General features: G+C 42.4%; 1 protein-coding gene across 1 annotated transcript; it reads right to left on the bottom strand.

The window, feature by feature from the left end:
* Positions 1-4,604: 4,604 nt before the first annotated feature.
* On the bottom strand, positions 4,605-16,788 carry CRK (CRK proto-oncogene, adaptor protein; the record flags this gene model as incomplete). Its single annotated transcript, XM_079545016.1, has 3 exons — positions 4,605-4,742; positions 10,245-10,780; positions 16,545-16,788. The coding sequence occupies 3 exons, from the start codon at positions 16,786-16,788 to the stop codon at positions 4,605-4,607; spliced, it is 918 nt and encodes a 305-aa protein (XP_079401142.1).
* Between the last annotated feature and the right edge of the window lie 3,902 nt (positions 16,789-20,690).

The following is a 20,690-nucleotide window of genomic DNA, read 5'->3' as shown; positions in this document are numbered from 1 at the left end:
AAGCACAAAGATATTAACGTGTCTGGACTCAGCTGAAAATTAGGCATCAAGTCCAGGAAGAAAACAAAGAAAAACGAACACAAAGACTATTTCCAATCTGAAGGAAATATGACCAGAAAATGCAGATTTTGTTGAAACTGGGAATCATGATAGAGCTTTACCTCTGAATTGTCCATAAGGACACAGCAGTTACCAAGGATTCTGGTAGGCATCCGAAAAATCCCAGCAGTATTCAGTCACCGTGCATTTGTGTAACGTTGTACAACTTCAAATCACCTCTGCACTTCATAAATTTTAACCTAAAAAGCCTATTTTCTCAGCAGCTAAGGCTTAGTTCTGCGTGGGACTGCGCACAATAAATTAGATTTGCCTCAATGTCGGGACTTTACGTGATCCTCGATTTCCTGATGCAATCCTCACCTCGTCCTTTGCACCCACCACATTTACACCAATCGATTGGACTGCGACAGAAAATCACCACTGCAAGGAGCAGCAACAGTTCTCTGCGTAAATCCTGCACGACAAAGCCACAGAGATTTGCAAATACCAACACTGAGGTAGGTGAGCAAGGAGTAAAGCTGAGGGCAGTGCTTCTTCTGCCTGGGGAAATTTATTATATGAGGCTGATGGGGTTGTTGTGCGGAGGCACGACAGGAAAACTGGCATCTCAGTATAGTTAAATGCCAAGTCCCACGTGGGGACTCCACCAAAAGTACCGATGAAGAAAGTTATGTGTAGTAACTTGCCAACTGAATACCAGTGAACTAAAATGCGGAGTGCTTTGTGATGTAGTGAAAGAAAACAAATGCCATTGTTGAACTTACCAGCAAGAAAGAGGATTACTGACCATCAAGACTCCTCCCTGCATATTCCCAGAACCAACACACAGTATAGTAAACAGTGTTTTAATTGGGTGTATAAAATACGGCCTATTCTATGCAGCAAGGGCCTTGTGAGCTAAAGAGCACCTCCAGAAGGCCAAATGTTTGGGGGAATTTTGATTTAAGTCATCTAAAGAATCCCCAAACTATTTTCCAATGCATCCCTCTAGTCAGAAGTGAGACTAATAGCTGACAAATCTCATTTTTACTTTCTTCATGAGTCCTTCTGCAGTGAGAATACTTTTTGCCCTCCCCCCGGACTTAAGGAACTCAGATAGTCACAGACATTCACCTTGCTTGAAAAAGGCTGTGATATTTTCTGGTTGATAACTTGTTTTAGTCATCTTGTCTTTCTTCTGCAGGTGTTAGGTTTAATTGTTTTAATATAAGCGTGGTTAATTAAAAGCAGACTTAACAGCACTTCTGTTTCTATACTCTTCAACACAGGTATTACAATGACAGCTGATTGAGAATGACACCAAGCCAAAGTTTTGGCTATACTTTTATTTACTTCACATACTATGAACATATACATTACATGCTACAAAAAATAATTAAAAAAAAGACTTTTAACTGTCAAGAAAGTGGATAGTGTTATAATACAATGGCACATGTTCATATTTCTCTTCAAACTGGTTTGGTTAGAATCCTTCCCCAAAACCATTAACAAAAATGAAGTGTTTTATTCCTAAGATGATTAGAAATATTTGCATTATTAACAAATACAATTCAAACAGATTAACAAGATTTAACCAGGTCAAATATTAGTAAAAAGGCTGGGGTTTACCAAAATGAAATCTATATTAAAAAAACATAGCAGCCAGTTGTACTTTTAGTGTGATAGAATGTGTAAATGCACCAGAAGAACACAGTGTAATTGAGCATTCTGCTTTCACGGTGTATTCTAGAAATTATTATTCTAGTTCTAACACCTGCCTATGCACAACAGAGCAAAACCACAGCCAGACAGAGACAAAAGATTGTGACCAACGTCTTCGCAATGATTCTTTGCACGCACTGGGAAGAGGGAGAGAACAAACAGAAGAGGATAAACAAAGGCCACAGAGGATTTAATCTACATGATCATGAACGTATGGTCTAGCTATTTTCCTTTAAAAGAGCTTGATAAGTTGAAATGTCTATTTTGCACAAACGCAAACATTAATTTCTATCACCTATGAAAAAAACTCACATTTCAGCTTAGAACTGAACAGTGGAAAACAGCTGCATGGATGTATTGGTTGATTAAGAAAAACTGCTTGACAAGAACGTAAGATTCTAGTGCAACAGCAGCTATTAAGACTCCTCTACTTTCTTTTTTGCTCTCTCAAAGTGTACAAATATTTGCAATTTATACAGTCTTCACAAAAACACATCTACAAACTTTGCAGGGTATTTGCTAGTCAACAACTCCATTTACGTCTTTCGTATTAAAAAGGCAAGGTTTGCATAATAAAATTCCTTTCAGGAAAAAAAAAAAAGTTATTTTGCTCTCTTAAAATAACTGCTGACTGGAAAGGTATAAACGTATGGACTTCAATTAACTGCAACTGGAAAAAAATGCTTCAGAACAAACTGTGTCACTCTAAGAACAGTTTGTTGTGCTGCTTCTGTAAAACCTGAAGTATTAGCATATATGGGCAACTGATACACTCAGCGTTACACCTGCATTAGAACGCAGCTAGTGAAAAATCAGTGGCAACAAGCAGTAAGACCAGAGGAAAAATACAGCTTAGCCTTAAATACACCAATTTGTTCCTGGCCCTTGAGTTAGGGTCTGAATTTGTTTCCTCAGTGGAGACTGAGTACAGAGCTAGAAGTGATCTCTCAATCAGAGCAGCAGATCACCCTGCCCAGAAGAACCATCCAAGCTGGAATAGCTCTGCAATTCCTTCCTTACTGTTATTCTTGGGTTGCTGTTATAACAACTATCAGTTTGCTAATAATCTTTAGTACTGCTTAAGGGATTGGTGATAGAAAAGTACAATTAATGTACATTGGCATTCATTTACAGAATTATCGGGTGCCCGTTACCTGAAAATTAGACCTTCTAATGAATTAGTTCTGAAGGAAAGCAACTAGTACTTAAATATAACAAATATTAACGTTTCCAGCATGTTACGCAGTTCTGAGGTAAAGTGTTACCAGTATTCTGTCTGCTGGGTCGGTGCCTTGCAGCAATGGCATTTGCAGTGGGAAAACTGGCCCTCACAGCATCTACAGCCAGTGAGACATTCTAGCCTGGCACAGTTTGTATCAACCACATCAACATCTTCAGTTTGATACTATTTAGAAACAGCTGTTCTGTGTGGGTTATAACCTAGTCAAAGTTAGAGAATTTGTTTGCTTGGTCACTTGAGTGCTGTATTTGGAAAGCAATCCAGGGTACAGACAAGGGTTCGTTACTTCAGTGTTTAATTTCAGTTTACAAAACTTACTGAATCCATTCTGATTTATGTTAGAGAAAACCAGATCATTAGAAGAACAGGCTTAGAAAACAACAAACAAAACCAACAAGCAGTGCATAATACCAACTATCCAACGCACTGATTTGCATTGTGAGCTATGAAGCCAGAGTGACTCTATTACTCCTTTTGAAAATCAATCCAGAAGCACACAAGTATTTTCCATTAGTTTATTAAAAATAAAATCCTCATGAATTCACTATCAAATATTTTACAGATGAGAATTAAGCCAGAAGAGTCCCCAGAGTGATTTCAAAATAGAAGTAGTATTTGCTTTGTCAGTTCACCACTTTTGACAATGATTTGTACTGTAATGCATACGGCTATTGAACAGTTCTAGACTAGTTAGACTGGCCCTGTGGAATTCATCTTTTTCTCAAAGCAGTGTAAACGTTTTAGTACATTTAGTGAATCAAACACTGCTTTAAAGCTATGCCTTAAAGTGCTTTTACACATTTATTTTTCAGCACTGCTATGGACGTTTACACTTCAATAAGCCTTCTATTTGTGGATAAAGAGTTACTGGCGTGTTAATAGAAAATTTAAATTAAAATTAGCTGCTATGTCTGAAGCATCAACAGTACTGAGTAAATCAATCTAGTGTCCACCAGCGTCCAGAATTCTGAGGTTGATTTGTTCTGTCATTTACCATTAAAATGGTATGTATTTGTAAATCATAAGGCTGTCCCCAATGTGCTCTAAAATATCTGTACTGTGCATAGTTAACTCACCATGCAAAGTACTACACAGCATTTCTAGGACAGAGAATTCAGGATGGAAAAAATAAAATGGAGAAAGCTCCAGGATAAATTTGTGGGGAATAAAAAACCAACCCAAACAAACTAACTATACATTGAATTGTCTAAGGTTGATGTTCATTGCCTGAGGAAGAAGCAACATAAAGAAAAGGACTGGAGAGAGCTGTAAATGCTGTCCTAACGTCTCTGTTACTGCTCTCTCCAGCTGATGCTCCTGGCAAGGTCCAGTCTGCTGTGCACATGGACATAAGCAGGCATTACAACCTATCATCATGTACTAGTTCTGCCACTTGACACACAACTTATCTACTGTCGTACCCTGAATTACGTGACCCTTGATTAAGGAATGGTGGTGTTCAGTCCCAGGGGTTTGCAGGTTATCAGAATGCTTATACAAGCAATACCGCTTTCAGCCTCTGTCAGAACACAGTCTGGATGGCATCTGCAATAAAAACAAGTTGAGATTGTTCCCATCTGCAAGCGCAACTGTTGAGCCACACTCAGCTGAAGTCCTCATCAGGATTCTGTTGATCCAGCAGGCGGACATGTGTGAATGGAAAGTGACCACGTTTGCCATTACATTCTCCTTCCCACTGACCACTCATGTTAATCTTTGTGACCTTTACCAGCTCACCGACCTGCAGGGGAAGGAATAAGGAAAGTTACAATTCACACGCATGCACAGGATGAGCTGCTGCTCCTCCCCCTCGGTGTTGCATCAAGTGTACCACAGATAATTCTATCGAAACAGTTTCAATCTTAACCATTTTTGATGCACCAGCCTACCACCTCATGTTTCTCACTCATGAAGAACATACAGAAAGAAACTAGCTAGGCTAGGTGAGAACTACCCCTTTAGTCTGCAATCAAGACCAAACTTTCAGAGCACATCTGGGCCCTGACATCAGCTGCTATCACAGTAACTGGATGTGGCTGAACTGACATCGGTTTGTGCTCTGCTGTACTGCATCAACGGCCCCGCAAGAGAAGGGAGTGAGGGAATGCAGGTGGATGAAGGAAACATCTACAAACTAAATGGCTCCTTAATGCTGAAATTCCTCCAAGTGCTCTCCACGTAGCACTGAAGGAGTTTGGGATAACTGGGGGCTGCGTTTGCAGAGTCACAGATTACAAAGCAGTAGGAGAACGTTTGGAGAAGTGCTGCCTTAACGCTGCACTGCTCTTACTCTCTGCACATTCACATCAAGCCATTACCACAGGCAAGGCCAGATGATCTTTCAGTCTTTTGTCCACAGATTCCTCAAATAAACTCCATGGGTCCAGTGAAGACAATTGATGCCCTCCTCCTTTTATACCCAAAATGTTTGACTAGAAAAATAATAGTTATTGTGGCCTAACAAAACAACGTGCTGTGTTTAAAAGCATCCAGTTCTACGTACTGCACTAACTAAAAGCACAGTAATGCATCTCATCTTCTAATCTCCAGCATAATTCATAACCAATTAAATCTAGAAGAATTGCGCTCCTTTGACAAGGTCAAAAAAACTGCACAGCAGATATTTTCCCAGGGCTGACTTTGTGTGTCGTTCCATAGCTATGCAGTTCCAAGCAGGGCCACAACTCTAGGCCTGATCAGTGCCCAACTGCTCTGCATCTTAAAGGATACGTGAACTAGAACTTGCACAATGATTTACAAACTCAGTGAAAGACGTGTGACATCGAAAAGCTGCCTGCCCACTTCTACCCCTCTGTGTACAGTTTTATCAGTAATCTTACTTATGAGGAACACAGCAATCTTCAGAATTTTTCTGTGTCACAGACAGAAAATGCTTTGGGGACAGATATACTCTATTTTCTTTCACTAATGCTGTAAATAAGCTCTCAAGGCACAGCTGCAGTGTCTTACTGCATTTAACCCAGAAAGTCACTGAGTATACAGTTATGTACGTGCTCAGCACTGTACCCAATTCATCCAAAGCAGAAGCTCATTATTCTCACTTCCCAGGCAGTGAACGAAGAATAAGGAAAGCAATTTCAGATGCTAGTAGTCTCTGTTAACTGTACAAGTTCTAATCTCTTGCAATCTCTTGCCAAAGCAGCTTTTAACAGTGCGTACATTTAAAACACTGCATGGACATTTAATTAAGCTTCCCATAACTCTGATGATTACTTATCTGGTAATGAGAGGCACACAGGGGACTCTTGCTGCAGCTTTGTTTTCTTTCCCTTTGTAGTAATTAGCATAGACATTTTCATGAGCCGTATTCTGAAGAAAATCCTCTTATGTATTTGCTAGAGGCAAAAAGGAAGCTTTCCATGACTTCTGTATGCTAGCTTCAGCTCTTTAGGAATTTAATCATGCAGTGTGTATCATTTTGCTACTGCTAATAATCACTGGGGGGCTGTAGCAATAAAAAAATACTCCGTTGACCAAAACAATAGAAAGCTATAATTTAATAGGGAAAAAATTAAATGTGACTATAGTAGAAGCAAAAAAATTTTCTTTCCTAACAATAACCATTACAAGAACACTATCCTACACACACTAAATTACTTCAGATCTGGACACAGTGCTTCAACAGCAAAGCGTATGGCCTCCAAACCAATATGAATGAGAAAAGCACGTCCTCCTGTCTAACTGAACAGCCCGACTTATCCTGATGGAATCTGCAATTAAAGAGACACTTGTAGTCATCTGTGCTTCTCTATTGTATTTGTTCAAGCTAGAATTGTATCCTTAATAGATCCTGGATAATCTTACTTCAGTTGTTTTTATTTACAACAAAGTAATATTTAAATAGCTAAATGTGCATGCACTGCTCTCATCTGCTCTCTCAGACTTCCTTCCTACCTGTAATTTTCCCTTTTCCATCCTTACTGAAGTTGGAAACACTTCTATGTTTATTGTGGGAACCGTTCTCCTATGTTCTGTGGACCACAGACCAAGTCTCATTCTATCCACACTACTTACCTATGGTAACGTATTAACAGTGATGCAATGTGCCCACTGTGCTTAGCAGAACTGCGTGAAAACTTCCAGTGGTGTGGCATGGGCAATTCTGCCTCCACTAAGTTACAAAATGAAGACAACACAGAGAAACTTCTAGCAAAGCTACCCATTATTACAATTGCTGGAACTTCCACATTTTCACACCAGAAGAGGATATTCCCTTTGAATTCTGCTCACTTTGATTAATGCTATTACCAGTCTGTTGCACATCATCCCACCAAGCCCAGAACCCAAGGAAAGCACTGCACTCTGCTATCAAGCCAGACTTGGAGCAGTTCTCTTACGAATTTTCAATTGCTGCTTCAAAGTAAAATATGAAGCTTCATGTAAAGACTTTTTTATTCCAAGTGCTTCTCTTGAAATGTGAAGATGGTAGAGTCCTGTACTGTTACTGAGGGGAGGAGAAACAAATTAAGATGGCACGACCTCAGAGTCGTTAACTCGATGTTCCCTTCCCTTAACTATACCCAACGACTTCTTGGAGAGGTCCACTTACAAGCAAATTAAGTGTGGTCTTGGGTTAAAACCTTCCTCCACAGCACAGCACAGCCTTTGTTAGAACATAATTTGCTTTGATCCTCCTCTAAGCTCTTCAAACCCATGTTAGTTTGAACCTAACAGCACAGATAGTTCTGTTTGCAGTTTGGGCCACAAAACTGTTTGATGTTAACAATTTTATTTGCTTAGGACAAACACTGGGATCAAACCCCACCTACAAATATCACCCCATTTAAGACAGAATTTTCATTTGGAGGAAACAAATTTAGATTTATAGTTAAGAGGTTTGGGCAAAAACGGACTGAAAAGAATTCCATAATGCTTTCTGGTAAGCCATTGAAGAAAGAGATCTCTGAATAAATGAAGAAGAAACACCATGAAGTGAAAGGGAATGTTAAAAACAGAAAAAAAGACAACGAGAAACAGTACTTGGAGAGACAGGATGAAGAAAAACTGGGAAGGGTAAAGAGCACACTGCTGCTTTTTCCTGTATGGACACGGAAAGCAGTTCAATAACATTGTGATTTGATTTGATGAAGAGTAACATAAAGGAAGCACAATTAGAAGCAGGGATACATGCTTCAAGTCTTACAAGTAAGTTTTCCCAATATTAAGTACAGAATAAAGAACTACTGCTGTTAACAGCATACAGCAGGATGGGTGACATCATCCTCTCTGAGAGGCCCAACCTGCCAACCAGCAAGCGTTCCAGTAAGATGACATGGTCCATGAAGATCCCTGCCCTAACAGACAGGCAGAGGTGCTATGAATCTGATTTCTGTCCTCACAACGGGCAGAACCTGTGCACTTCTCCATTCCAGCCCCTGCACACTTCTGCTATGCAGCACAGTAGCACGAGAAAACCGCAGCAAAGGGAGGTGGTTCAGAACAGTGAGATGCCCTCCATGAAACAACACCTTCCAAAAGCACAACACACTTGACAGAAGGTCATTGAAGAGGATAAGAAAACCACCACAGCACTCGCAAGCTGTTAGCCAGTGAGTAAGGAATTCTGCCTTCACTCAGATTTGCTCACAGCAGCCCAGATTATCAGCACTTTCCTCATCCTCACCATTTTGCTCTTTGCTACCAAACTAGAATTTGAGTGGCACGGTGGGGCTCTGCTTTAAAGGAAACGACACAAGTTTAAGCTTAAAGGAACACTGGCAGCACACTGGGGTTAGTTAAAGCTTAAAAACAAAATCCAGAAAGAAAACCAAAAGATTTTGATACAATATGCAGCAATCTAGAATGCCTCTAAGAAAATCTGATTGGAACACTCCATGAGGCTCAGAAATACTCTGAAGCTCCAGGAGGTGCCTAGGTGAGATGGTGAGAAAGAGAGGAAAGGAAACAGCATTTCAGGTATTACAGAAATTGGAAGGTTAAAATCTTTGCATATTTCCCCAGAATTTGTTGAGTTGGCATGAATTCCACACAGATGCTTTTCAACCCCCAAATCTCCATTCCGTATCCTGGCTCTCAATCCAGAAGTGCAACAAAGCTTATAATAACTCAGAATATATTTCCACTGCTTCCCTAGGCAAATTTTTATGTACAGTGGGGAAAAAATGTCAGCTCTCCCAGGTTATACACCAAATCTGTAGAATGTGCTGCATTTGCCAATTGTGTTCTAAAGACACGCACATGTGCTCGCCACATTGCTGAAATATTCCAGTGCATTTTATGCCACACAAAATTAAACAAATTATTAAGAGTGCAGACATGTTCTGACTCAGCACAGAAACTGTTTTTTCCCCAAGTACTTAAAATGTCATATAAACAGGAAGTCAATTAGGTACCAGGAAATTCCAGAGTGTTTAACTCAAAGAAAGCCTAGATTAAAGGATATCATTTACATATCATCCTAAGGCAAAGGTCTGCCACTTAGAATACCTTGGCCTCAATTTCCTCAAATGTAACTTGGAGGACAACTATTTGGTGTGTAGAGATTGAGCACTATTCTCCTTTTTAAGAGGGGAAAAAAAAAATATCAAAAAGAGCACGGATCAATATTTGATCATATCAAGAAGTGAATCAACCTTAGGGAAACTCATTGCTTTATTACAAATAATACTCCATCAGTCACTACTTTTCCTCCCTAATGAGTTATAATATATGTTCATGATTCACAGTCTAAAAAAATGAAGCAATCTGTTTGAGGTCAAGGCATTAAAATAAACCCCTACGCAGGATCATTACTGCCTCAGTGTGAGTAATTTCAAAGCGACTATCAGTGCTTCCACTGGTTGCTTTTAAAAGGCAGACAGGATGACAGAACGACTCAGCACACCTTTAAAGGCTGGGGTGGAGGCACGCAACACTGAACACAGGTTCTGACACACAACATTATGAGCCGCACCCAATCCCTCCCCCGAAAATAATGACTTCAGAAGTGAAATGTGGATGGGGAAACACTTATGTTAGTGATGCGTGACAAGAGACAACACTGGATCAGTAAGCTAAGCATGCTTATAATCAAGCTAGTCCATAAGTGACTTCAGTCACTTATTTAAAAAAAATTAAAGCTATATCAATAACTTATCAATCATGATGCAAAACCAGCGTTACAGTGCTTTTTTCCCTTCCTTATTCCTACAGAATTATAATGTGATGGAAAGGGAAATCCCTTGAACAGATCTCTTCTTTCTGAGTTTTGCCCATTATGTACCTCCAAAGCCAAGGCTGTCTTGTCGTAGGCATTAGGGACTCGCTTCTGGATAACCCGGGCATAAATAGGGCCATTCTGAAGGTTAGGGAGCGGAGTGTTGATGCTGGGCTGGGCATAGGGCCCTGGCTCCGGCCCACCCAGTGGTTGTGGGTGGGAACTATCCTGGTTACCTCCAGTCAGAGTAGATACTGAAGCAGAGGAAGGTCTACACTTCTCGACGTAAGGAACAGGTATCATTCCCCTCTTTCCTTCGCTGTCTTCTGCATTCCACCATTGCTCTTCAGGTTTATCCCGGATTTTCAGTATGTCTCCTTTCTTAAACGGAAGATCTTCGTCATCGTTTCCATTAAAGTCAAAGAGAGCTCGCACATATTCAACTTCCTCCTGTCTGAGGATGACGCCGCTATTCTGCCTGGATCGGGAAACTGGCTCTATCAAGGTTGTAGTGTCCAAATAGTGTATTTTGTAGAATTCCAGTAAAGATGGCAAAGAATCAAACTCCTGGTCACCTATTCGAAATCTGGTGGGATTCAACCCTGAAAAGAGAAAGCAAAACGTCAACAAAGAGAGTGAACAACAGTCACAACTGCAAATCAAACATCCGAGAAGACCGACACCTCTACAGACAAGTAATCTGATACTGACTTTGGTCATCCTTAGATCAACACTTATCATATTCAGCTCTTCTTGGTATTTTTAATTTAAGGGAGCATTATATTGTTAATGAGGATAGAGGTTTAAAGATGGTGCTCATGATACCAAAGTATGCAACAAATTGTTTGATACTGCCAAACTTCCTGAATTATGACAGAAGTATCTAGAATCCTGCAATGTTTTATGGACCTTCAGTTCATCTGCACTTCTCAGAAGCCTACACAATTTTCACTGAACAGAGAATTCATTTCTTTCCCACCACTTAAAGTCTAAATCTGGACAGCAAACAAAGTCCTGGTATAATTTCTAACAGCACAGACTCCACAGAAAAACACTTAGCACAGCAAAGCAACAATACGTTCTCATAAGGCTTATAATTCATTCTTTTAATCTCCATTCTTATATTTTCTGTGCCATATTTGTCAGATGGAATCTAAGCTGCAAATGCGGATCTCAGATACATTAAAATGCAGATGATGTTCATATTCAAGACATCAGGAGTATCAAATTGCAGATAATCCATTTCAGTTTTCAATCTGAGAGCTGCACTTTTTTCTTTTCATTTTTATGCTCATCAGGCTCAGCTGGGGGAAAACACATGTATGATGTTCCATTTCCACCATGCACCATACACTGTGTAATCAGTTATGGGAAGAATTGTGGAAGGCTGGGGGAGGGCAGTGGAGAGGAAAAGATTTATGCTTTAATGAGTAACTCTTAGCAAGAAAGAGATGCTTACTTTGCAAGTCTGCTTCTCTGCAGGGAATATCTAACAGTTCTGAGAATGAGCTCTCGAGTACAAAGCTAGCAGAATTTTTCAGGCTGTTGCTGATCCAAAACTCCCTTCAAAGTAGCACCGTCAGCACGACAAGCTAACGTTACAAGAAGGTCTTTCAAGAGAGCAAAAAGGGGCTCTAACAGAGAAAGGACAGATTTGGTAAGATCAACACAAGCAGCCAATAAATGAGTTCTGAAGGAACAGAAATGTCAGTTAAGTTGGTCACAAAAAATTCAAAGCAGCAGAACTAAGCCATAGGAAAATGCACGTTGAGATGCATCAAAAGCTGAAGGGCTTTCAAAAGAAATCAGCCCCGCTGCAATGAGCCAAAAAAAGCAACAGTCTCAAATAACTACAAAAAAAAACCCCAAAGTAACCAAAATCCCACTGGCTTCACCAAGAGATAAGAAAACTAATGTAAATATCAGTGTGATGTGTGAACCTGGCTCAAAAGAGGAGTAAGACTCTAGAAATAACACCTAACAGCCTGAAACAGCTGCCAAATGTACCTACATAAAACTTATTCTTAAGAGGAAAGTCCACTGATGTCCTGTGCGTGAGGAAGGAGCGACTGACATCAGGGCACTGCAGCCTAGAAATGAGCCTTCCAAAATACATTTGGCGTGATTGAAGAGTGAGGGAACGCAGCCCCTTCAAATACATTTTAAGATCACGGTGCTCAACGTGCTCCTCAAAGGGACAAAACGAAGTGACACCATTTGCAAAAAGGGAACACGCCCCAAATGCCACATGCTGATTCTGATTCTTTTGTTTTAGAAGCAGAGGGCAGCTACAGCAATTTGAGGTCTGGAAAACAAGACCTTTGCAGCAAGAAAGCCACGAGCTTAATTCAAATTGCTGAAGAACATAAAGGCAGCAACCTGGTCACTGCCCGGAAAACTTCAATGAGAAGGTTCCTAAAAACACCACGACAAGCCTGAAGAGTTCAAAGTCACAATTAGGAAAACACAGGTTGGAAACACAACCACACCTTACCAAGCAGGCGGTAATCTCTTCATCAGTTTAAGTCTTTGGTGTATACTCTTGTTCAGCTACAAAGTTAACGAGCTGAGTGATGTCACACAGCAGGGAAATAATTCCATGCATTAGGAGCTTCCAAGTCCTGCCATTCCCTGCTACAATGAAAATTTGGATTTCAAAGATTAACAGATTTCAGGCTCAGAATTCTTCAGCTTCTTGTTTGAATTGCAACACTTCTCATACCTGTAGGCCAATGGAAAAACTAAAGCATTGATCTACCATGAGGAAGTCAGAGCAAAAGAGCTAGTTTTTTGGTTTCTCTGCAGAAGCAGAGCTGTTTTGCTTCACAACCCTGGAACAGCTTTCTTGAAGGCACAAGTGCTAGCAGCATATTGTCTGCATCTTCCGAGGGCTCTCAGGAAAAGCAGAATGTGTGCAAAGGTAAGCCTAACTTCTAGAGGAACTTTAGTCACTTCCTATTAAAGTTGGACAACTGAAGAAATCCTCTTCCCTCCTCCCCAGCTCTGCAGAGCCAAAGGAAGGACAGCAGCTCAGCTCGTACCTCCGGCTGCAGGACCGCTCAGCTCTGTAAGACTGCTCCTTAGAATCAGAAAGGGAAAGAGCTGAGGATCACCCTTCCTACTTACTCCATCCTAGCTCCATCTGCGCTAGGACTTAATGTGATTCCACCCACTTGGAAACAGACAGCGAAACCTCCGCTCCCAGAGGGGTGATGAAGGGGTTAAAATCCAAAGCAGCCTGTAGTTAATGTAAGCGTAAAATCTGGACCCTGATTGATCTCTGTGACACATGGGCCTTCCTGACGGAGGACTTTTACACTGGGTTGGCTTTGTGTCAGCGTGGAAAAGATCATTCACGGAGGTGTTAAATAAAACATCTAATATTTTTCTTGAGAGCGTGGGCAGGTGGCATAACCACAGAGCAGCTTCAAGCTTCATCAGACCCTCAAGGGTTTCACATTTCTCTCTGCACTCCCATTCTGTCAGTGCCACTAGGCAGTTTTCCCTTTATCCCTAAGCTTTGGTAAGCTTTCCTTTTTAGGGCATGGAAGACTTAACAGGAATATAGGTTTTCAATCTCATCTCTAGACACACTCCGTAAGCCCCTACCCCCCATCTTCAAAAGCATGTTTGGGGAAAGAAAGGCTGCTCTTGGTGCTCAGGGTGCTGAGACAAGGCTCTCTGAAGAGATCACGCTGACATATGACAGTTTTCCTCCTAGAGCAACTGTTACAGAGGCAAAACGTTCTGCCTGTGTCCCCCACCTTCATTCAAATGCCTTCTTTTCCTTGTTCTTCAGTGCCTCTCTGCTCACTACTGAGCAAAACAGACAAGCACCCAGAAATGCTCTAAAAAACCAGTGAAACCCAGCTCACTGGTTTCATGAGCCCAGGAAGTACAGACTGAATCTTTCAAAAAATCTCAATGGAGTGCAGTAAGCGTGTTCGTAAAATGCATACTTACTGAAGACATCACCTTCCACTCTGCCACACTTTTCTATGTCACAGAGAAAAATGTTATGGATTTGAGGTTTCTGGCCTTTCAATAAAAAACACTTCAGATGTCTTTAGATGTTTTAGGCATTTTGTTTTAGTGCACATCAGACATTTTCACCCTATGCTTGTATGTCAAACTGCAAAGACACGTGTTAAAATATTTCCTTCTGTACTGAAGCTAGGTTCCTACTGTCACCTGCACACAGCAGTGTACAAGCAGTCACGAATCAAACGTGCACTTCAACTGCCTGAAGCCAATAAATCAACACAGGAACCTGACCAGGCATATCTAGGCTTTTCAGTGAGTTGTGTGCATTTGCCAAACAATGAATTGCAAAAAAATAAGTATACCATATAGAAAAATAACATCATAAAGTCATTTTTCCTAATCAGCTCTATGTGAACATTTACCTCATTTCACCGTGCTACCTTCCCCATCCAAACCTGAAATCATCTTCAATCTTCTACCAATAATACCACGTCCACTCCTTTAAAGAACCTTTTTCCTTACTACTTTTTCTGATGGAAATGATGTTAAATGCAATTTACTACACATACACTCTTTCTTTCTTTGGGTTTGAGTGCGAAGAGCACAGCATCAGCATGACATTCATCTAAACCCACTAGAATTTCAGCACAGAAATATCTTTGGAGCGAAAGTGAAGCAGTACCTATTCTCATAACATCAAGGTGGGACAAAAAAGTGGACTTCCAAAAAATAATTAAGCTTTTGAACACAAATCAAACCTACTGCCAGAGCAGCTACACAGCGATGACAGCAGCTGGTCTTCTAAAGCAGATGTTTAAAACAGAAGATAACTACATCAAGCACATCTCACAGAGTCATAGAGTGGCTTTGTTTGGAAGGAGCCTTTAAAATCACCTACATTCACTGAGGTGATCCGACAAAACGTGGATTATACATTCAACAACACAAAGAATACTGGTTTTCCACAGATGAACCACTCTACAGAAAACAACTGCCCAGAAAGAGGGCAGGCACACACACTTCAGTGTTTTTCACCTCCAGCATCTTTTAAATCCTATCAGGATGGATTCCACTACAAATCACCCTGGAAACTTATTCTGCTTTGTGTAACAGTCACACATTTCACACATGAAGCCTCCACAAACCTATGAAAATAAACCTTGGCTTTGATAAGACACGAAATGCTGAGGAACCGACCATGTCTTGCAGTAAACCACTTCACTGCCTGCTTTGCTTCCACTTCAATGCAGCTACCTTTATCTCCTGCATTGCAGAGCTTTCTGTGACTGGAGTGCACCTTACAGCAGATTCCTGTGACGAACCCAATGACTTCAAGCTTTCACCAATGTGCCAATTCTGAATGTTACCCCAAGCAGGAGAGATCACTGTAAAATGGTACAAACCCACCAACAACAGATTTGTTCTTTTTTCAGATTACTTCTTCACCAACTACAGTCTGCACAGCTTGAAAAAGTCCATTATTTGTCTCTGTAGCAACTTCAATCCTTGTCAAGTTCATTAGATCTCCTATTACACAGCTTCATTACACGGATTTTCAAACTTTGTAGTGGTTTCTCTCTGAGATGCCAGCAATACACCCACATCGTTCTGTGAGCGTTAATACCCAGACAGGAGTGGCTCCACCACCAACTTCAGCAACGTCCCCAGCAGGGCTGCTGTTTAACTAAACCTTCTCACCATACATCTACAGATCACACAATGCTGGGGGCTCCTGTTCACTTAGCTACACTTGTTCATTCAGAATTATTGCTTTCTGCAATACAGTCTTCTCCTCCACAATATAAAAGCAACTCTCTAAGGGTTAATTTAAGTACATTGTTTTTGTATTAGAGGTTGATGAGGAATAATATCAAATCTCCCCTTACAACACAAGGTGTGTGTAGGAGGGGGAGCCCTGAATTCTATATCTAAAGGAACAAACGCCTTTACACTCCTGAGGAGCTCCCACTACTTATTAATCCACCCAGCTCTCTGATTCACGACTAAGTTTAGCTTCACAACATGTCTTCTTAACGCTAAACTACTCCAACCGAATTCACCCTTTTAAGTGACTCTTCCACAGATCCATCTCCAGGCTCAGCTGACACACCGCATCCACACGTTACCATTCACATTCACAGCTTTATGAAGAAAACAAAAGAACGCACAAAGCTGTAAATGCGTGACGGCTCCGGGCTGCGCTCTATCCCAACGCACGTTTAGCAGCGAGGCAGGTGCAGGCTGCAAGACGAGCCTCAACTCCTCTACAAAGAGCAACGCGACTCGCAGCGCCGCCCGTGAGGAGAGCGAAGCTCCCGGGACGCGGCGCTCAGCGGGGCCCGCAGCGGCTGAGGGGCACCGCCAGCCCTGGGGGTCACTCACCCGGGGCCCCAGGGCCCTCGCCGCCGGCCCTCCGGCCTCCCGCCGGCCCCAGGCTGTTGACGATGTAGTGCGAGACGCGGGAGCTCTCAGACACCGAGAGCACGAAGTCTCCGGGGATGGTGCCCGAGTCGCGCACCAGGAAGGTCCCGTGGCGCTGCCCCTGCAGCAGCGACACCGCCTCGGCCCGGCTCAGCCGCCCCCAGTACCAGCTCCCCCGGTCCTCGGAGTCGAACTGCCCGGCCATGGGGGCCGCCCCACCCGCAGGCCGCACTCGCTGCCCCCGCCCCGCGGGCCGCCGCCGCCCGCGGTGCCCCGCTCCGCGCCCAGCCCTGCCACACCAAAATGGCGGCCCCTGCCCTGACCTCACCTACCGGAAGTGACCGCAAGCGGGAGACGCGGGGGATACGCGACGTCATCTTTCCGCGCGGCCCTGGGGACGGGTGGCTCCTGGGGGGGGGAGGCTGCGCATGCGCTCTAAGGAGATTGCAGAGCAACCGAGAGCGGCAGCTACTCGTTTCCAGGGCTGCTTTGTTCATACCCGAGTTCTTTGTCCGGTGTGCGTGCTGTGCTGTGAGGGCGGCTAGGATCGGTCTGTGCTTCTGGTGCATCTCGTCAGGAGGCGAACGTAACCTGGAGCGCCACAATTACCCGTGGTTTCCCAGCTCTTGAAGCTTGCTGCGATCACTCATGTGAAGCCGGGTTTATCTGCACGCAGGCAGGCACGTTGAGGATTGAGTTCGCTGTCTTTTTTTCTTCAGAGATGTGCTAGCACCCGCAGTTTCTGTCCTCCCCTCCTCTGCCAGCTGTATGCTCCCACCTCACGGCTGTGCCAGTGCAGCTGTTTTCACTGAAAAGTGTCTTTCCAGTGAGATGTTCAGTGTTAAGTATAGCCCTGTGAAAGAAAAAGCTTGTTCTGAGCCTGAGATCACTGACCTCAGGGGCCTGCAGACAGAGAATTGCTTAACTTCCACTTCTGCTGCAGAGGAACACGTGTGTGGGTGCATGCAGTTAAGAATGGCATCTCTAAGGATGACAAAATAGATTTTAGATTGTTCTCCGAGATCTTCAAGTTCCAGTATAACATCTTCAGAGTCTGGATAACTGCACAGAGAATTCCATTGCAGCTCTGGTCAGTTCTGTAAGCTTTTTTTCCCCATAGGAATGTGTTTTTACAACTGTGTGGCCTCCATGTGGCAGCACTTGCATAAACAGAGCACAGCTGTCCTTAACTGTACCAGTGCCATGTTCCTGCCTGGATGGCTCACAGCATTTTTGCTTTCTTGTAGGGCATTCTGAAAGCCTTGTAACTGTCTCACGGATGGGGCTTTGCTATTGTGTCAGTTAACTAGTTTTGTATGAACCTTCACAGTATCCCAGTGAAAAAAAATATTCTATCTTACAGGTGGCACGCTGTGGTTTGCTAAATATGTAAGAAAACACCAGGTGTTTGACTTCTGCTTATCTGATGGCTTAACAAATGAGCATCCTTCCTTTGCTGATCCTGTTCGCTCTCCAGATGGACTGTAGGTAGGAGCCAGTCATAATCTATTTGGAACCTAGAGTCCCAGTTTCCCTGGTGATGCGTGGAGTTTGCAAGCTGGCTGCAGAAATAGCACACTTCTGTGCCCAGGTTTTTCGTATTTTTGAAAAGCTGGAGATTGTTGTTGAGAGCCCAGGCTGCTAGGAGAATTAAATCCCAGCAGCAGGAAAATATGGCCATTCTATGTAGTGTTTCACAGACTTCAAATAAACAAGCCAGAACTCTCTTGCAATGGTAAAAGTAATCATTTTTAGACTCCTGCCAGATCACTGTTTAAAAAAGAAAGAAAAGTTGTCTTTTGACTGAGAGTCTGCTGGCTGATTTTTTTATTGTTGTTGTTCTTTTTCTCCTTCCCCATTCCTCCTTCTGTACCTCATCTTCCCTTGATTACAGTTGAACCACAAAACTACAGGAGTTAGAGGGTCTCATCAGGCTTCTTTTTCAGTTGCTAGCAGTTGGGAATATTACTGCAAGAGTTCCCTCTGGTGGTCAGTAATGGGGAAATGAATAATACTTCTGTAAGAAGCTTTTTTATACTGGGAGGATTTATTGTTCAGTCACTCTGTTCAGTGTTTTTAACAACCTTTCTTTACTTAAGGCTTCTCTAGATAATAACTGGTAACCTTTTCCAAATTCCTTTTTCCTCCCATAATTAACACTCCACTCCTCAATAGTTTACTACCATTGATTCATCCTTTCTGTACAAAGGCTGCAATAAAGGTGGAGCTTTTCTGCCCCAACCTGCATTCTTTCACTGGCCTTTTATGGGCAGAGGATGAAGTCTGAGGTGAGTGGAAAAGAACAAAGCTCTTCACTGGAGACTTAATAAGATTAGATCAGCTTGTAATTGTGAAGAATTCGCAGTTCATAATAATATTCCAAAAGAAGCTGGAAAATATCAAGAGAATATTTTGTTCACCTACCCAGCAGTAAAGGCCCTGAAGGCACTCAGGCCTGGTTTTCCTCTTCTGATTCGATTGTTCTTGCCAGTCAGAGGTGATTTTTTCCTAAGGAATTCTAAAACTTTGGCTACTTACCTAAAGCCACAACTTATCAGTAGAAAGTTTCATGCTGAGTTCAATAAGCAAGTCATGAGATCACGTCAAGCAGAGAGGGCTGTGGTACGGCTATATAGCAAGGATCTTCCTAGGCAAACATTCCAGGATTTTCAAACAAAGTAAGCAAGCATTTGGGTGAAGTGATGGCTTCAACTGCATGCTTATAGCAGTAGTGCAAGGCAACCTGATGTCACAGAATCCTGCTCCAACTATTACATTGAAGGGTTAGGCTTTGTAAATATGGTCTATATCACATATAGATCTAGATCACTGCATTCTACTTATAAGATGAAAACCAAAAGGAGAAAAAGATGTATCCTTTATTTCCCTTATAATAGCATTTCTGTCACAGAAATGTTTTCTCTACCGATTATTTCAGAATCTGCTGCTCAGAGCAGGTGTTTCTGCCCTGTTTACTTCTCACATGTTCACATTATGCATACGTGGCCTCTCCCATAACCATTCACATCTGGCATGGAAATATCACCTGTGGTGATATCACTTGGTGGTTCCTGTCAGGTGCTGGCTGTGTGATGTCAGCACCAAAGATAGTTCTGGCAAAATAACTGCCATTAACTATTGTGTAAAGACCTCAGTGCAGAGGCTGTTGAAAATAAATAAATCTGGAGCGTGTGATGAGTACGGATGAAGGGAGGAGCCTTTGTGTTGCCAGCTGCAAAATTACTTTATACCAAAGTCAAGATCTGCTGTTGAATTTTAGAATCATAGAATTGCTAAGATTGGAAAAGAGCTCTCAGATCTCCAAGTCCCACCCCAACCCACCCCACCATGCCCACTGCCTCAGTGCCACATCCCCACAGTTCTCAAACACCTCCAGGGACGAGGACTCTCCCACTTCGCTGTGCAGCTGTACCACTGCAGCACCACTCTTCCTGAGAAGAAACTGTTCCTAATATTCTACTTGAACCTCCCCCGTTGTAATTTAAGGCCACTACCTTTTGTTCTAAGGAAACCTATCATGGGGGGTGTGCTGGAGGACTGGTTTGAGAAGCAGCAAAACAGGAATGAAGTAGGATGGGAAGGTCATGTAACCAGAGAAATATTAGGAATTTGTAATGGAATTAGCTGGATGTGATGCTGGTGACCACGAACTGAGGAAACACAGCTGTAGAGCCATCAGTTGTATTATGCGATGGATGCTAAAATACTGATGCTATTGGCCAAGGCAGGAGCAAGCCCTGCGATACAGCATGGTTCTGTACCATTGTGTCCAATGGGATAGCTATGAACTACAGTGAGCAATTAGGATAATTAGCAGAATAAATAACTTGTTTCGTGAGAATTGCTGAATGGAATTGTAATGGAATTTAGCAAAGCGAAGAATGAAATGATTCCTACGGTTCCATAAAGCTTTTCTTGACATACCCCCGGGTGGGAAGGCAGTACGTGACAAAGGGAACAACCGAGCTGAGAACAGACACATAGAGACACATGGCTCCTGAACAGCACAGAGGGGGAGCAAGACCCGAACATTTGCAGCAGCCAGACCACTTTCACCACTATCGTTGTAGGAGGGGAAAATGGCGG

This window comes from Tetrao urogallus (genome assembly GCF_951394365.1).
Source record: "Tetrao urogallus genome assembly, chromosome: 20".
NCBI lineage: Eukaryota > Metazoa > Chordata > Aves > Galliformes > Phasianidae > Tetrao > Tetrao urogallus.
Note: the sequence above shows the minus strand (reverse complement) of the source record. Positions and strands in the feature narration are given on the sequence as shown.